At 35.9% G+C, this 17334-nt stretch overlaps 1 protein-coding gene across 2 annotated transcripts; it reads right to left on the bottom strand.

Annotated features, from left to right (window-relative positions):
- Positions 1–7443: 7443 nt before the first annotated feature.
- Positions 7444–17284, bottom strand: ppic (peptidylprolyl isomerase C). 2 transcript variants are annotated; one of them, XM_051902806.1, is made up of 5 exons: positions 16866–17284; positions 16297–16410; positions 16119–16209; positions 10062–10246; positions 7444–8764 (listed from the first exon to the last, which is right to left on the bottom strand). In XM_051902806.1, the coding sequence occupies exons 1-5, from the start codon at positions 16968–16970 to the stop codon at positions 8636–8638; spliced, it is 624 nt and encodes a 207-aa protein (XP_051758766.1). In that variant the 5' UTR covers positions 16971–17284; the 3' UTR covers positions 7444–8635. The 2 variants fall into 2 exon arrangements, with proteins under 2 accessions (XP_051758766.1, XP_051758765.1); XM_051902805.1 differs by having other exon boundaries at positions 16119–16212; positions 16866–17269.
- Between the last annotated feature and the right edge of the window lie 50 nt (positions 17285–17334).

Genomic DNA, 17334 nt, shown 5'->3' with positions numbered 1-17334 from the left:
ACAAATCGTATGAATTCGTACAAGTGAGATCGTACAATTTTGTACCTTTTTTTGCTAAATCGTACATATTTTACGAGTTGCCAAATTCGTATGAATTCGTATGAATGACCAACCCCTAACCCCACCCCTAAACCTACCCGTCACTGGGGTTTAGACAAATCGTATGAATTTGTACGAGTGGGATAGTACGAATTCGTACATTTTTTGCTAAATCGTACATATTTTACGAGTTGCCAAATTCGTATGAATGACCTACACCTAACCTACCCGTCACTGGGGTTTAGACAAATCGTATGAATTCATATGAGTGAGATCATACGAATTCGTAAGTGTTTTGCTAAATCTTACGTATTTTACAAGTTGCCAAATTCGTATGAATTTGTACGAATGACCTACCCCTAACAACACCCCTAAACCTACCCATCACTGGGGTTTAGACAAATCATATGAATTCGTACAAGTGAGATCGTACAAGTTTGTACCTTTTTTTGCTAAATCGTACATATTTTACGAGTTGCCAAATTAGTATGAATTCGTATGAATGACCAACCCCTAACCCCACCCCTAAACCTACCCGTCACTGGGGTTTAGATAAATCATATGAATTTGTACGAGTGGGATAGTACAAATTCGTACGTTTTTTGCTAAATCGTACGTATTTTACGAGTTGCCAAATTCGTATGAATTTTTACGAATGACCTACCCCTAACCCCACCCCTAAACCTACACGTCACTGGGGTTTAGACAAATCGTATGAATTCGTACAAGTGAGATCGTACAATTTTGTACCTTTTTTTGCTAAATCGTACATATTTTACGAGTTGCCAAATTCGTATGAATTCGTATGAATGACCTACACCTAAACCTACCCGTCACTGGGGTTTAGACCAATCATATGAATTCGCATGAGTGGGATAGTACGAATTCGTAAGTTTTTTGCTAAATCTTACGTATTTTACTAGTTGCCAAATTTGTATGAATGACCTACACCTAAACCTACCCGTCACTGGGGTTTAGACCAATCGTATGAATTTGTGCTAGTGGGATAGTATGAATTCGTACATTTTTTACCTAATCATGCGTATTTTATGAGTTGCCAAATTTGTATGAATTCGTATGAATGACCTACACCTAAACCTACCCATCACTGGGGTTTAGACCAATCGTATGAATTTGTATGTGTGAGGTCAGACAATTAGTCGTGAGATAGTGTTGGAAATTCTGAAGCTTGTAATGTAAATCAATGAGATGTATATAACAGTACAGCAGATACTTACATAAAATCTATATAAATTAGTGCTGTCAATCGATTAAAAAAATTAACTAATTAATCGCACATTTTTTTCTGTAATTAATCAAGATTATTAATATTTTTATATTGTAATAATTTCACAGTTACTCTCCAAATTAATGTAGAAACAACTTAAAGACAGTATATTTTAAATATTTGTTTAATGGCATCTTTTTATGAATGAAGGCCAGTGTCACTGATGCTAATACTGCTGCTGATGTCTCTTTGAAACTGATTTTTTAAAAACGTTAACTATAGACATTCAACATTACAGTATAACTAAATATACAGAAAGTGAATAAAGTTGTGAAACACTTTACAGTCTTCACTGCATAAAGTATAAACGAAATATAGATTAATCCTTATTAAAGCTAAAAATTTCTCAGTTTTCTTTGATGAACATTAATGACCGCCATCACAGCGACTGGTTTATTAGGCTGCTGTCACTTTAAGAGCTGCCGCTGCCGGACATGACGCGGATCTGTGTGTGTCGCATGACACGGCATTCACAGACAGCGCGTTCTCGTTTGTCTTGTGGCGCTTGAATGGTTTAAAAGCATTTGTGTGAATAAGAGCGTGATCATATAATGTAACGCTAGCCAAATTATGATGGAGAAAACGGATGCTGCGTTAAATATTTTTAACGCGATTAAACTGAAAAAATTAAATGCATGCGTTAAACTTTGACAGCACTAATATAAATATCTGCTAATAATATGTCATAATTAAATGCTTAGTTTTATGATCAAAGCTCAGTAGTTTTAAAACATATAATGCAATACAATAGCAATGATGATTGAGAGATGATCAACCTTTTGATACTCGTGATTTTTCTAATAAATGATGTCCGGATAATCAAGTAAACCTACTTCAGTCCAGTTGAAATATTACTAGCAATATCAAACTCATTCTTATGTTTACTTGATAAAAATCAGTGCAGATTTGGCAGCAGAAAGACACGAGCTGAAGGACGTTTGTACAACTACACTAAAAGACAATCAGGTTGTGTGTGACAGCAAAGTTTTGATCATGTTTACAATTTAGAGGCCTTAGAAATTTGTGTTTGAAATATTATACAGTGGCTTTATAGGGTTCAGTACATTCATATGTCAGAAGGGACCATCATTTCAACTAAAGAGTGGCAAGTAGATTGATGGAAAATACAGTAAAAATCTAGTTAAACAACAAAGGCTTGTTTTTTACTAAATGAACACAAGGATGACCGACTTTTAATCATTTTCATTGATATGCACCAATGTAATATTGCTGTTTAATACCATTTTTATACAAATATTATTACTTTAATTTTATTAATTATTCTTCTGTGTTCCACAGAAGAGTGTGGAGTGACATGATGAAGGTGAGGAAATGATAGTCTGTGTTTTCCTTGATATTGGTAGGAAAATTATGGTGAATGCTTCGGCCGCTCCTGCCATTAACCCGAACGAACACCTCCGACAAACACGAACGAGCGGCCGAGTGACTGACTGGAAATCATCATACAGTTATCCGGCGATAATGAAGCGCTGATGCCGCGATCAGGTTAGCCGTGCCGCAGCATCCATTGTTTCAGGGGTGACTGCTCCTCTGAAGCTGCGAACCGGCTCCACCGTCTCTGCGTCACCGTGCTCCCCGAGCCCCGGCCTTCAGCGCTAATTAGTTTCAGAGGGAGCCGAGAACGAGCCCTTCCCACACATCCGAGAGAGGAGAGCTCACATTATCCAGACAAATACAGAGAGGCCGGCTGTAAAACTGCCATATCGAGGGCTTCTCGAGAGCATCAGATCTTCAGACACGGCAATCTGTTTTCATTTGCCCCCAGACCGAACTTCTGCACGTTTGTCGCTCTCGGACCGCCGTCGGACCACCGGCAGCATGATTAGTGCTGCTGGGAATATGCAGTGGCTTATTCAAACAGCTGTTAGCGGGCGATTCTCCGTCCCGCCTCAAACCGGCTGATTTATTAAGCAACACTTTCTTTTCTGGCTTCTGAGGCTGTGATGAATGTGGCGCTATGCATAAATTTACCACAACGGCTCCGGCGTGAACACTTTATCTTAATGATTAAACATTGCCCTGATCAGCGGCCTAACTGCGTTCATCTATCCTGCGCGACTAAACTCTGTCAACAGCGTTTCAGGGCGTTTAAGGGCTTTTTGTCAACTGGAAGCATCTTTCAAGCATGCGCCGCTCGCTCGCTTTTCCTTTGTCTTTTGCCTGGAAAAAAGTCGAGGGCGTTTGATCTGAAGCGGCTTGAGTTCATTTATAAATAGTTCCTCTGGGCACCGGCGCGGTCGAGGCTGTTTTGGCAGCGTTGCGCGGTCGTAATCTCAGAAGGGCTGCGGCGTTCTCGCTCTCCGCTTACCGCGGTAATTGGCTGATGAGGAGCTCGGGCCCTAAAAAGAATGTCAGTGTTCGATTTCCCCGGGATCCTGAGTGAGGATATGTCACCATTTACTCCTCTTTCGGGTGACACCGGCTCTTGGCAGAAACTCTGGGGAAATCATTACGCTGTTTATACCTCTCCCCTGTCGCAGCGCGCTTCCCTTTGATATTTTCACAATGTTTTTCCACTGAGTGATGGTACCTCGCCGGGGTCGGAGAGAACAAGTCCCTTTTGTAAATTTGTGACCATATTTTAACGGGCAAAAGAGAAAAAGGCAGACAATTGGTGACGCGTAGCGGGAAGCCGCTGAGAGGGCTTGAAGGGACGATCAATGCTGTCCAGCAGGTGTCTTCTCCGAGTAAAGAGACGGCGCTATTGATTTCTGGGGCCGCGGACACATTTTTAGAGCCGATTGCTTCGGCTGTGCTGAATTTGGGCTTTTTATTCCACGACTTGTTCACCGTGAATAATGTTTAAAGTCACAATTTGAAGGTTCATAGATTTTTGCACTGCAAACGAATCTTGATTGTAAATTTTAATGACCCAACTGATGCTTTTATATACTGTTTAACACTACATAATTCAATAGCTGCAAATGAAATGCACATTTTGTGTTTTCTGCTCACCAAGGCTGCATTTATTTGATCAAAAATACAGTAAAAATAGTGAAATATTTTTGTAATGTAAAACAGCTGTTTTCTATGTGAATATATAGTGAAGTGTAATTTATTCCTGTGATCAAAGCTGAATTTTCAGCATCATTACTCCAGTCTTCAGTGTCACATGATCCTTCAGAAATCATTCTAATATGATGATTTGATGCTCAAGAAACATTTATGATTATTATCAATGTTGAAAATAGTTTAAAACAGTGATAGACTACTATTCAAAAGTTTGGGGTTAAAGAAATAGTTTTATTAAGAATAGATGCATCAAATTGAACAGGCATTTTTGGGTCATTGACGAATATAATGTAGATATAATTAATTTTTAAGTTTTATTAAGTGTTAACAATGATATTATGTGGTTTTATAATCAATTAAAACTGCTTTTGTCATTTTTTACAAGATGGACAAAATTTGTCACCAAAAAAGTCATTCGGTTTAACCAAAATTTCGGTTTTACCGAATGACGATATTTTCAAACAATGCTAACAGGCTGATATCTAGCTAGCTAGCAAAAGGACAATCAAACATTTTATATTTAGTACAAGTTTTTAAAATATTACAACATTGTCCATGTTTTATAGCGGTTGTACCGAATGACCTGATGTTTCAGGGACATGCGTATGAACAAGTGAAAACATGAATTTATCAAATAGTTAAAAGAGAGTTCGTTACTTTACTTCATGATCATGTGGTCGTTTGCAGGTGTCTGAATGATGTCACATCCTGTCACATGATATTGACCGCATGACTTGATCCAAAATGGCCCCTTTATATTGGTTACTCCGAATGACATCAATGAAATTCATTTTTCCGGACATTCTTTCTCATAACAAAGTAACGACTTCTACACGTAATTTTAATACCATTTTGCACTATGTTGATATATGATGTTATAAAATCATGCCAGAATAAAAAATATATACATTTATTACATTTTAAGATATTTTAATCACAAATAAACGTTTGGACGGTTAAACCGAATGACCTTTTGACAAGTCAAAATCTTTAAAATACCTTTATATGTAGCAAAATATAATTAAAACCTTTTGGATTCAATAAAAGAGATCTAGTTGTACTACCTTACATACTTTGGATGTCATATCTTTGTTTTTTATTATTATTAAGGCCTTTGGACAAAAAAAATGACGCGTCACGTCATTGACCCGTATGCATTTCAAATAAATGCTGTTCTTTTGAACTTTCTATTCATCAAAGAATCCTGAAAAATAAAAATGTATCAGTTTCCACAAAAATATGACTGTTTCCAACATTGATAATAATCATAAATGTTTCTTGAGCAGCAAATCATCATATCAGAATGATTTCTGAAGGATCATGTGACACTGAAGACTGGAGTAATGATGCTGAAAATTCAGCTTTGATCACTGAATATAAATTACACTTCACTATATATTCACATAGAAAACAGCTGATTTACATTACAAAAATATGTAACATTTTTACTGTATTTTTTATTTTAAAAACTCATAATTAATCCAAACTTTTTAACCAGTGGTGTGCGTAAAACTGCTGAAATTAAACATTTCATCAAAAGTATATGTGAGTGTATCAGTGAGTGTGAAATGAACTGAAGCAGAATTCTGTCGAGGTGTCAGATTCGTCAGCATGATGATTCCGGCTCTAATTGTAAAGACCTGCAGGACTGGGAGCTTCTGGGTAATAATTGTCAGAGTTACACAGGGTTAGACGTGTCATTACAGGGACGTCAATACGGCAGAAACTGAGAGGAGATCTGTAAATGATTCGCTTGTCAGCGGAGATGGCCAGAGACTTTAGTGCGCTCAAACGCCCTCCGAATCAATATGCAACGCTGACATTATTCTATAAAAGCAGACTACGTTTAATGGATTATGTTTAAATGTTAGAGGAGGACATAAACCGGAGATAAAACGGCTACAATTACTTGTTTCAGTTAATGTGAAGTCAACACTGATGATCTAATAGAAACAGTATTCAATTCAGGTTTATTCGTTTACACTTTTCACAACACATATTGTTCCTGAAGATATTAAGACTGAAAATGAATCAAAATAAGTGAGTTTTTGCTTAAAACAAGAACAAATATCTGCCAATGGATTAAATGAAGGTTATTTTTCTGACTCCATTGGCAGATATTTGTTCTTGTTTTAAGCACAAACTCACTTCATTTTTTCTTAATATCTTCAGTCATTTTTCTTCTCCAGTAAATGTATCTTGATTTAAGAATGTTTAGATATTTGTGCTGGAAAACAAGACAGAAACACTGAGGAAGAACATCATTGTTTGCAGGCTCTATCAGGCGCAGTTTCAGATGGTTTCTGCCAGGCTGATTTGTCTGCTCTTGACCTTTCCAGCGAACTGTCCCATCATGCAGCAGGAGCGCTCCTCAGGGACTCCAGCTCTGCTGATAATGAAGCCTGTCATCTCCGCTCACCTCCACGCCGGACACACTTCCAGCTCCGGACGGCTCCTCCATCGATTCGCTGCTATTTTCCAAAGCGGCTCTGTGCGTCTCGCTGAAATTCCCTCCCAGAGCTCTTCAGAGCTGCACTTGTTGGCTGGAGATGTTGTAACAGGTCACAGCGGAGACGTCAGCGCCGTCACGTCTGCAGATCTGTGAGTTTGTGCTGCTTTAACCTCACGCTGTCTGAGTAAAACATCGGCAAACTACGGCTAAAGTCAAACTACGGCTACAGGGTTTATTTTACTATGCAAAATGCACAGAAAAACAAAAAGCTGACAAATATCGCATGTGTTCATAATTTCTGGCCAAAAATTATGTCGCACCATTCGTCATGTTTTATTGAATTATTGAACGATGTATAAATAATTTTTTTATGCTTACGTTTTGAGAACATTATTAAAGACCAGATAATGTTTTATTATTAACGCTTGTTCATAACTTTGAGAGAACCTTGAGAAAACGTTGGGATGAAGGATCATGTTTACATGAATTTACAGAATCCTGTTCCAGTCCTGATCTCCTGCCGTCGGGTTTGACGTTTGTGATCATCACAACATGGAAACACAAGGTGAGATGAACAGTCACATGGTGTTCAGATCAGGTTTTTGCACAGAAATAAAGGATATAAATCACATTCAGGAGAAAAGTATTTTATTTTGAGACAGCAGCAATCATAAAGTCAACATGAAATGGACGTAAAATGTTTTCATGTTTACTTTAGGAACTGAATACAAAACATTTGTGTTTAGCAAACTATAACTGATAGAACTAATATGGTTTATTGTTCAGACAGTATATACTAAATTAATTGTTGATACCCATTGTGTGTGTGTGTATATATATATATATATATATACACACACAATTCAAAAGTCTCTTCTGCTCACCAAGGCTGCATTTATTTGATCAAAAATACAGTAAAAAATGTGAAATATTATTTTAATGTAAATCAGCTGTTTTCTATGTGAATATATAGTAAAGTGTAATTTATATCCTGTGATCAAAGCTGAATTTTCAGCATCATTACTTCAGTCTTCAGTGTCACATGATCCTTCAGAAATCATTCTAATATGATGATTTGATGATCAAGAAACATTTATGATTATTATCAATGTTGAAAACAGTTCATATTTTTATGGAAACTGTGATACATTTTATTTTTAAAGGATTCTTTGATGAATAGAAAGTTCAGAAGAACAGCATTTATTTGAAATAGAGTCTTTTGTAACATTATAAATGTCGATTTTGATCAATTTAATGCATCCTTGATGAATAATAGTATATAATTTAAACGGTAGTGTGTGTGTGTGTATATATATAATATACACACACACACATATATTGATAAAAACATACATACAGTACATAAATTTAGTTTCTAAATAAAAACTACAAGGTCAAAATGAACCAAATTTACATAAATTTAAATACAGCTTATTCTAACAGACATTATTATTTATTTTCCTAAATGTCATTAGAAACAAAATTCAAAGTCATAATTCAAATGTTCAAGATTTCAAACAGAATTCAAGTCTGTGTCTCTTATGGCACTCGCAGATGATTTCAGGTTGATTTGTGCAGTTAAACTCCTACAGCAGATCATAAAGTGCTGCGCAGTGAGGAGAGAGTTGGCCGTTACACATTAGATCACGTCACATATGGACTGATATGATACTTACAAAAAGTGCTGCATAGTGGTTAGAGAATAATCTAATGACGGTACGATGGAGAAAAAATACACTGATGAATACAGTCACAGCAGAACTCAGATATGAAGATATTGACATGAAGCATAAATCAGACAGACGTACAGTATCTGTGATCATTCACCATCCCTCCACCTCCACGACCAGAGGCTCTTTCACCTTGATCTTCCCGCTGTTGACGATCACACACTCGGTGTACGGCAGGTTCCGATCGTTCGTGTCCTGGAGTTCAATGGTGTGAACCACAGCCTGAGACACACACACACACACACACACACACACACCGCTGATGAGTGATGTCATCCGCTCGCAGCGCTGCTATTGGTTTACTACCATAGTGACATCACTCACTCTGTCTTTGTGTCTGTACTAGGAAACAGATGTTATGTGAATCATCCCAAAAAAACATCTTTATTTATTTTTTTTAATAGTTTTTTCCATTTTCATTTTTCCTGATTTTAATGGTTAAATTAAATTTTAGTAATCAAAAAGCTTAATTAATAGAAATCATTGGAAAATTGTTGTTTATTAAATTACATTTTTAAGGCCCTATATATATATATATATATATATATATATATATATATTTTTTTTTTTTTTTTTTTTTTTTTTTTACAAATTCTGTGTGGTTTCGTTTTAATTCTCCTGGATTCTATTTTGATGATTTAAATAAATTGTAATAATTAAAAAGCATGTCTAATCAAATGAATTCTTAAAACTTTAACAACTTAATAATTTATTGATTTTTTTTTTTTCTCAATAATATGGCCATATGAAATGTTTTATTTTTTCCCAAATTCTGTTTTATTTTTTTCCCAAATTCTGTTTTTTTTTTTCATTCTTCTGGATTCCATTTTAATGGTCCATTAATTAATTAAAAATCATATCTAATAAATTGAATTCTCAAAATTGTATCAACTTAATAATTTATTTATTTATTGAACAATAATAGGACCCTGTGAAATTATTTTTTCAGAAATTCTGTTTTAATTTTTTTCTGGATTTTTGATTTAATACAAAAAATAAAACGTGCAATAAAAAATTATGATTGTGATTATTAGTGTCAGAGTTGTGATTATTCCTTTAAAAATAAAGTTTTAATAATTTTATTATTATTATTTAAGAATTACATTCTACTGTACAATAGTAATATTTTTCTGTCGCAATTTCTTCAAGTTAAACCAAACTTTTTATTTTGGCGGGTTGCAGTGAAGAGCTTTGAGTTTGTGAAGGTTGAAAATAATTGTTTTTCCGCATACATAATTTTTTGTGTGTGTGTGTGTGTGTGTGTGTGTGCAAAAACTTTATTAACATTTTAAGTGAACCTCAAGGAACATATTAAAAAAATTTAAAAATCCATGTCATAACCCCTTTAATAGTCTTTTTAGGCTTTAAAATTCACAGGCACTAGTCCATATCTCCATATGATTAAATGTGCAGCCCTACTTTTGATTTATTCATCCAAAATTCCATTTTTATGACTGGATTCCGTTTCTGTCTGAAATCATAGGGCCCTAAATGTGTGTGTGTTCTGCAGGAATCATACCATCCCCTCCAAGACTTTGCCGAAGACCACGTGTTTGCCGTCCAGCCACGGCGCTCTGGCTAAAGTGATGAAGAACTGAGAGCCGTTGGTGTCGGGCCCGGCGTTCGCCATACTGACCCAACCTGCGCCCAGATGTCTGAGCTTGAAGTTCTCGTCCGCAAATGTGTTTCCATAGATGCTTTTACCTGAAACACAGAACTGAGGATAAGAGTCTCGGCCGTCGACCGCCACGTTACAAATAATCAGTGTTTTGTGTGAGGAATTATATTACACCTCTTGAATACGCGTCACATTAAGTGAATGTTTATGTGTACGAATTTTCACGTATTTCTTTTTTATTGCCAAAGTGTGAACAGCTTGTAACGAAAAAATAACGAAAAAGTTTCACAGTAAGTTGCTGCTGCAGTTCACTTAACGGCCACCGGTGTCGCTACTAACAAGGGTTTCTGAATCTACATACAGCCCCTTTAAATTTGAACACATGACTGGAGTCACATGGTGCTCTACACTAGCTATGTTTACATGCACCCAAATAATATGTTTATAATAGGATTGATGGCTCAATCAGACTGAAAATCCTTCATGTAAACACCTCAACCGATCCGATTGAGCTCGACTGGATGTGTAGACCTGAAATAATCTGATCAACAGAGAAAAATAAATTATGTAAACGCTTAAATCTGACCATTTATTCAATCATAAATAATCTCGTACTTTATAACTCGCAATTCTGACTTTATATCTCGCAATTCTGACTTTATATCTCACAATTCTGACTTTGTATCACACAATTCCGACTTTATATCTCGCAATTCCGACTTTGTATCTCGCAATTCCGACTTTATATCTCGCAATTCTGACTTTGTAACTCACAATTCTGACTTTACATCTCGCAATTCTGACTTTATATCTCGCAATTCTGACTTTATATCTCGCAATTCTGACTTTATAACTCGCAATTCTGACTTTATATCTCGCAATTCTGACTTTATATCTCACAATTCTGACTTTGTATCACACAATTCCGACTTTATATCTCGCAATTCCGACTTTGTATCTCGCAATTCTGACTTTGTATCTCGCAATTCTGACTTTATAACTCGCAATTCTGACTTTATAACTCGCAATTCTGACTTTATATCTCACAATTCTGACTTTGTAACTCACAATTCTGACTTTATATCACACAATTCCGACTTTATATCTCGCAATTCTGACTTTTTATCACGCAATTCCGATTTTATATCTCGCAATTCCGACTTTATAACTCACAATTCTGACTTTATGTCTCGTAATTCTGACTTTATATCACACAATTCTGACTTTATATCACACAATTCTGACTTTATATCTCGTAATTCTGACTTTATATCTCGCAATTCTGACTTTATAACTCGCAATTCTGACTTTATAACTCGCAATTCTGACTTTATATCTCGTAATTCTGACTTTATAACTCGCAATTCTGACTTTATATCTCGCAAATCTGACTTTATATCTCGCAATTCTGACTTTATATCTCGTAATTCTGACTTTATAACTCGCAATTCTGACTTTATATCACACAATTCTGACTTTATATCTCGCAATTCTGACTTTATAACTCGCAATTCTGACTTTATATCACACAATTCTGACTTTATATCTCGTAATTCTGACTTTATAATTTGTGATTCTGACTTTATATCTCACAATTCTGACTTTATATCTCGCAATTCTGACTTTATATCTCGCAATTCTGACTTTATATCACGCAATTCTGACTTTATATCTCGCAATTCTGACTTTATATCACGCAATTCTGACTATATCTCGCAATTCTGACTTTATATCACGCAATTCTGACTTTATAACTCGCAATTCTGACTTTATATCACGCAATTCTGACTTTATATCTCGCAATTCTGACTTTACATCTCGCAATTCTGACTTTACAACTCGCAATTCTGACTTTACAACTCGCAATTCTGACTTTACATCTCGCAATTCTGACTTTACAACTCGCAATTCTGACTTTATATCTCGCAATTCTGACTTTACAACTCGCAATTCTGACTTTATAACTCGCAATTCTGACTTTATATCTCGCAATTCTGACTTTATAATTTGTGATTCTGACTTTATATCTCACAATTCTGACTTTATATCACGCAATTCTGACTTTATAACTCGCAATTCTGACTTTATATCTCGCAATTCTGACTTTACATCTCGCAATTCTGACTTTACATCTCGCAATTCTGACTTTACAACTCGCAATTCTGACTTTACAACTCGCAATTCTGACTTTACATCTCGCAATTCTGACTTTACAACTCGCAATTCTGACTTTATATCTCGCAATTCTGACTTTACAACTCGCAATTCTGACTTTATAACTCGCAATTCTGACTTTATATCTCGCAATTCTGACTTTATAATTTGTGATTCTGACTTTATATCTCGCAATTCTGACTTTATAACTCGCAATTCTGACTTTATATCTCGCAAATCTGACTTTATATCTCGCAAATCTGACTTTATATCTCGCAATTCTGACTTTATAACTCGCAATTCTGACTTTACAACTCGCAATTCTGACTTTATAACTCGCAATTCTGACTTTATAATTTGTGATTCTGACTTTATATCTCAAAATTCTGACTTTTTATCACGCAATTCTGACTTTATAACTCGCAATTCTGACTTTATATCTCGCAATTCTGACTTTACATCTCGCAATTCTGACTTTACATCTCGCAATTCTGACTTTACAACTCGCAATTCTGACTTTACAACTCGCAATTCTGACTTTACATCTCGCAATTCTGACTTTACAACTCGCAATTCTGACTTTATATCTCGCAATTCTGACTTTATAATTTGTGATTCTGACTTTATATCTCGCAATTCTGACTTTATAACTCGCAATTCTGACTTTATATCTCGCAAATCTGACTTTATATCTCGCAAATCTGACTTTATATCTCGCAATTCTGACTTTACAACTCGCAATTCTGACTTTATATCTCGCAATTCTGACTTTATAATTTGTGATTCTGACTTTATATCTCACAATTCTGACTTTATATCACGCAATTCTGACTTTATAACTCGCAATTCTGACTTTATATCTCGCAATTCTGACTTTACATCTCGCAATTCTGACTTTACATCTCGCAATTCTGACTTTACAACTCGCAATTCTGACTTTACAACTCGCAATTCTGACTTTATATCTCGCAATTCTGACTTTACAACTCGCAATTCTGACTTTATAACTCACAATTCTGACTTTATATCTCGCAATTCTGACTTTATAATTTGTGATTCTGACTTTATATCTCGCAATTCTGACTTTATATCACGCAATTCTGACTTTATATCTCGCAATTCTGACTTTATATCTCGCAATTCTGACTTTATAACTCGCAATTCTGACTTTACAACTCGCAATTCTGACTTTATATCTCGCAATTCTGACTTTACAACTCGCAATTCTGACTTTATAACTCGCAATTCTGACTTTATATCTCGCAATTCTGACTTTATAATTTGTGATTCTGACTTTATATCTCACAATTCTGACTTTATATCACGCAATTCTGACTTTATAACTCGCAATTCTGACTTTATATCTCGCAATTCTGACTTTACATCTCGCAATTCTGACTTTACATCTCGCAATTCTGACTTTACAACTCGCAATTCTGACTTTACAACTCGCAATTCTGACTTTACATCTCGCAATTCTGACTTTACAACTCGCAATTCTGACTTTATATCTCGCAATTCTGACTTTACAACTCGCAATTCTGACTTTATAACTCGCAATTCTGACTTTATATCTCGCAATTCTGACTTTATAATTTGTGATTCTGACTTTATATCTCGCAATTCTGACTTTATAACTCGCAATTCTGACTTTATATCTCGCAAATCTGACTTTATATCTCGCAAATCTGACTTTATATCTCGCAATTCTGACTTTATAACTCGCAATTCTGACTTTACAACTCGCAATTCTGACTTTATAACTCGCAATTCTGACTTTATAATTTGTGATTCTGACTTTATATCTCAAAATTCTGACTTTTTATCACGCAATTCTGACTTTATAACTCGCAATTCTGACTTTATATCTCGCAATTCTGACTTTACATCTCGCAATTCTGACTTTACATCTCGCAATTCTGACTTTACAACTCGCAATTCTGACTTTACAACTCGCAATTCTGACTTTACATCTCGCAATTCTGACTTTACAACTCGCAATTCTGACTTTATATCTCGCAATTCTGACTTTATAATTTGTGATTCTGACTTTATATCTCGCAATTCTGACTTTATAACTCGCAATTCTGACTTTATATCTCGCAAATCTGACTTTATATCTCGCAAATCTGACTTTATATCTCGCAATTCTGACTTTACAACTCGCAATTCTGACTTTATATCTCGCAATTCTGACTTTATAATTTGTGATTCTGACTTTATATCTCACAATTCTGACTTTATATCACGCAATTCTGACTTTATAACTCGCAATTCTGACTTTATATCTCGCAATTCTGACTTTACATCTCGCAATTCTGACTTTACATCTCGCAATTCTGACTTTACAACTCGCAATTCTGACTTTACAACTCGCAATTCTGACTTTATATCTCGCAATTCTGACTTTACAACTCGCAATTCTGACTTTATAACTCGCAATTCTGACTTTATAATTTGTGATTCTGACTTTATATCTCGCAATTCTGACTTTATAACTCGCAATTCTGACTTTATATCTCGCAAATCTGACTTTATATCTCGCAAATCTGACTTTATATCTCGCAATTCTGACTTTATAACTCGCAATTCTGACTTTACAACTCGCAATTCTGACTTTATAACTCGCAATTCTGACTTTATAATTTGTGATTCTGACTTTATATCTCGCAAATCTGACTTTATATCTCGCAATTCTGACTTTATAACTCGCAATTCTGACTTTACAACTCGCAATTCTGACTTTACAACTCGCAATTCTGACTTTATATCTCGCAATTCTGACTTTACAACTCGCAATTCTGACTTTATAACTCGCAATTCTGACTTTATAATTTGTGATTCTGACTTTATATCTCGCAATTCTGACTTTATAACTCGCAATTCTGACTTTATATCTCGCAATTCTGACTTTACATCTCGCAATTCTGACTTTACATCTCGCAATTCTGACTTTACAACTCGCAATTCTGACTTTACAACTCGCAATTCTGACTTTACATCTCGCAATTCTGACTTTACAACTCGCAATTCTGACTTTATATCTCGCAATTCTGACTTTACAACTCGCAATTCTGACTTTATAACTCGCAATTCTGACTTTATAATTTGTGATTCTGACTTTATATCTCGCAATTCTGACTTTATAACTCGCAATTCTGACTTTATATCTCGCAAATCTGACTTTATATCTCGCAAATCTGACTTTATATCTCGCAATTCTGACTTTATAACTCGCAATTCTGACTTTACAACTCGCAATTCTGACTTTATAACTCGCAATTCTGACTTTATAATTTGTGATTCTGACTTTATATCTCAAAATTCTGACTTTTTATCACGCAATTCTAAAAAAATAACTTTTATTAACGTTACTGGAAGAGCATTTCTTCATAACTTTGAGAGAACATTTTGAGAACGTTCACTGTTATCCTGAAAGCTCTTCTGATATATACGTCAGCTTTTTTAAAAAAATAAAGTCATCAAGGCTTAAACTACAATTATACATGACATTATCGCGTGTTTCTCCAGTTCTGTGCATGCGCTGAAGTTTTGTGTTCACATAAACAACTTTCAGAATCTGAAATTGGACCAGATTCATTTCAAATTATGAAAATTAGTGCATGTAAAACATACCTCAACCATTTTACTAGCACATTTTAAACAGAGTGACATGAACATTTTCCTAAACATCTGTTTGTGTTTCAGAGACTCTATGGACTCACGTGAGGGTGAGTAAATCAACAGATTTTCATTTCTAAAGCTCAGTGCACATCCTAGAGATGAAGAAAGTGTTATTCTCACCGCCTGTTCCGTCTCCAGCTGTAAAATCGCCTCCCTGGATCATGAAATCCTTGATAACACGATGGAACTTGCTGCCTTTGTACCCGTAACCCTTCTGAAGAGAGGATCAGTGTTAGCCTGTCGTCAGTCTGTGGATCTAGTGTATTTTCACAGATGTGTGTATGATGGTGAGATCTACCTCTCCTGTGGCAAGAGCCACAAAGTTCTGCACGGTCAGAGGAGCGACTTCTCCGAACAGACCGATCACGATCCTGCCAACCTCGTGTCCTCCGACAGTGATGTCAAAAAACACCTGCAGCACAAAGACACCACAGATGAAGAGCACAATACACCTGACAGTTTAGCACTGTGTGAATATATGTGGTTTATATGGTGTGTGTGTGTGTATATAGAAAAAAGGAGCAGAATATATGTATTTTTAACTTTAAAAAGTATTCGATATGGTGAATTCAGAGTGATTGGGACAGTTTTTGCCATTGAGATTACTTGGAAAAAGTGTCCCAATCACCCTGTATAAATATTAGTAAATATACAATGTGAGATGGAATGAAGAGACGCATTTACAAACACGCATGCGCACAATACAACGATCTGTCAACGCTTAAAAGACTAAAGCAGATACACCGCAGGTTTAATTCATGATTGTGTGGATGAATGATTGTTTTGAGGTTCTCGCTGTGATGCTGCAGGACGCGTCGCGTCGCGCTTCGGTTGGCAGAAAATGCTGCAGCAGGACGCGCGTCTCACCTTGTCCGTTACTTGCGGTCCCCTCCGCGTTTTAAAATCAATGGCGCTGCCTAAAAACGGCAAATAAAGGAGAGTAAACGCGTGCCAGAGCTGAGGCCGGTACATCTCTGAATATGGATGTGAGCTGAGTATTTGACTGAAGAGAATCAGCGGGTTCAGTGGCGCGCGCGTCTTCCTGTATGACGCTCCTCCTCCAGGGCGCGCGTGCGCGTCTCACGGCGCGCAATGTCTGAGGAATTTACTAAAAAAAAAAAAACTGCGACGTGTGCACACACGTAATCTAAAATACAAGAACACACATAAAGGATGGATACTAATGTACAGAAGGGGAGAAATATAAAAAGACTAGTCCTTCAACATTCAAGATGAAAAATTGCAGTTATAAGTGATTTGGCACATTGAAACATTAGCTGTTCCAAGACCGACTTTCCAAATCTGTGCAAGTTTCTGGTGGTTTTGGTTTGATTTC

Source organism: Ctenopharyngodon idella, chromosome 8 (assembly GCF_019924925.1).
Source record: "Ctenopharyngodon idella isolate HZGC_01 chromosome 8, HZGC01, whole genome shotgun sequence".
Lineage (NCBI taxonomy): Eukaryota > Metazoa > Chordata > Actinopteri > Cypriniformes > Xenocyprididae > Ctenopharyngodon > Ctenopharyngodon idella.
Note: the sequence above shows the minus strand (reverse complement) of the source record. Positions and strands in the feature narration are given on the sequence as shown.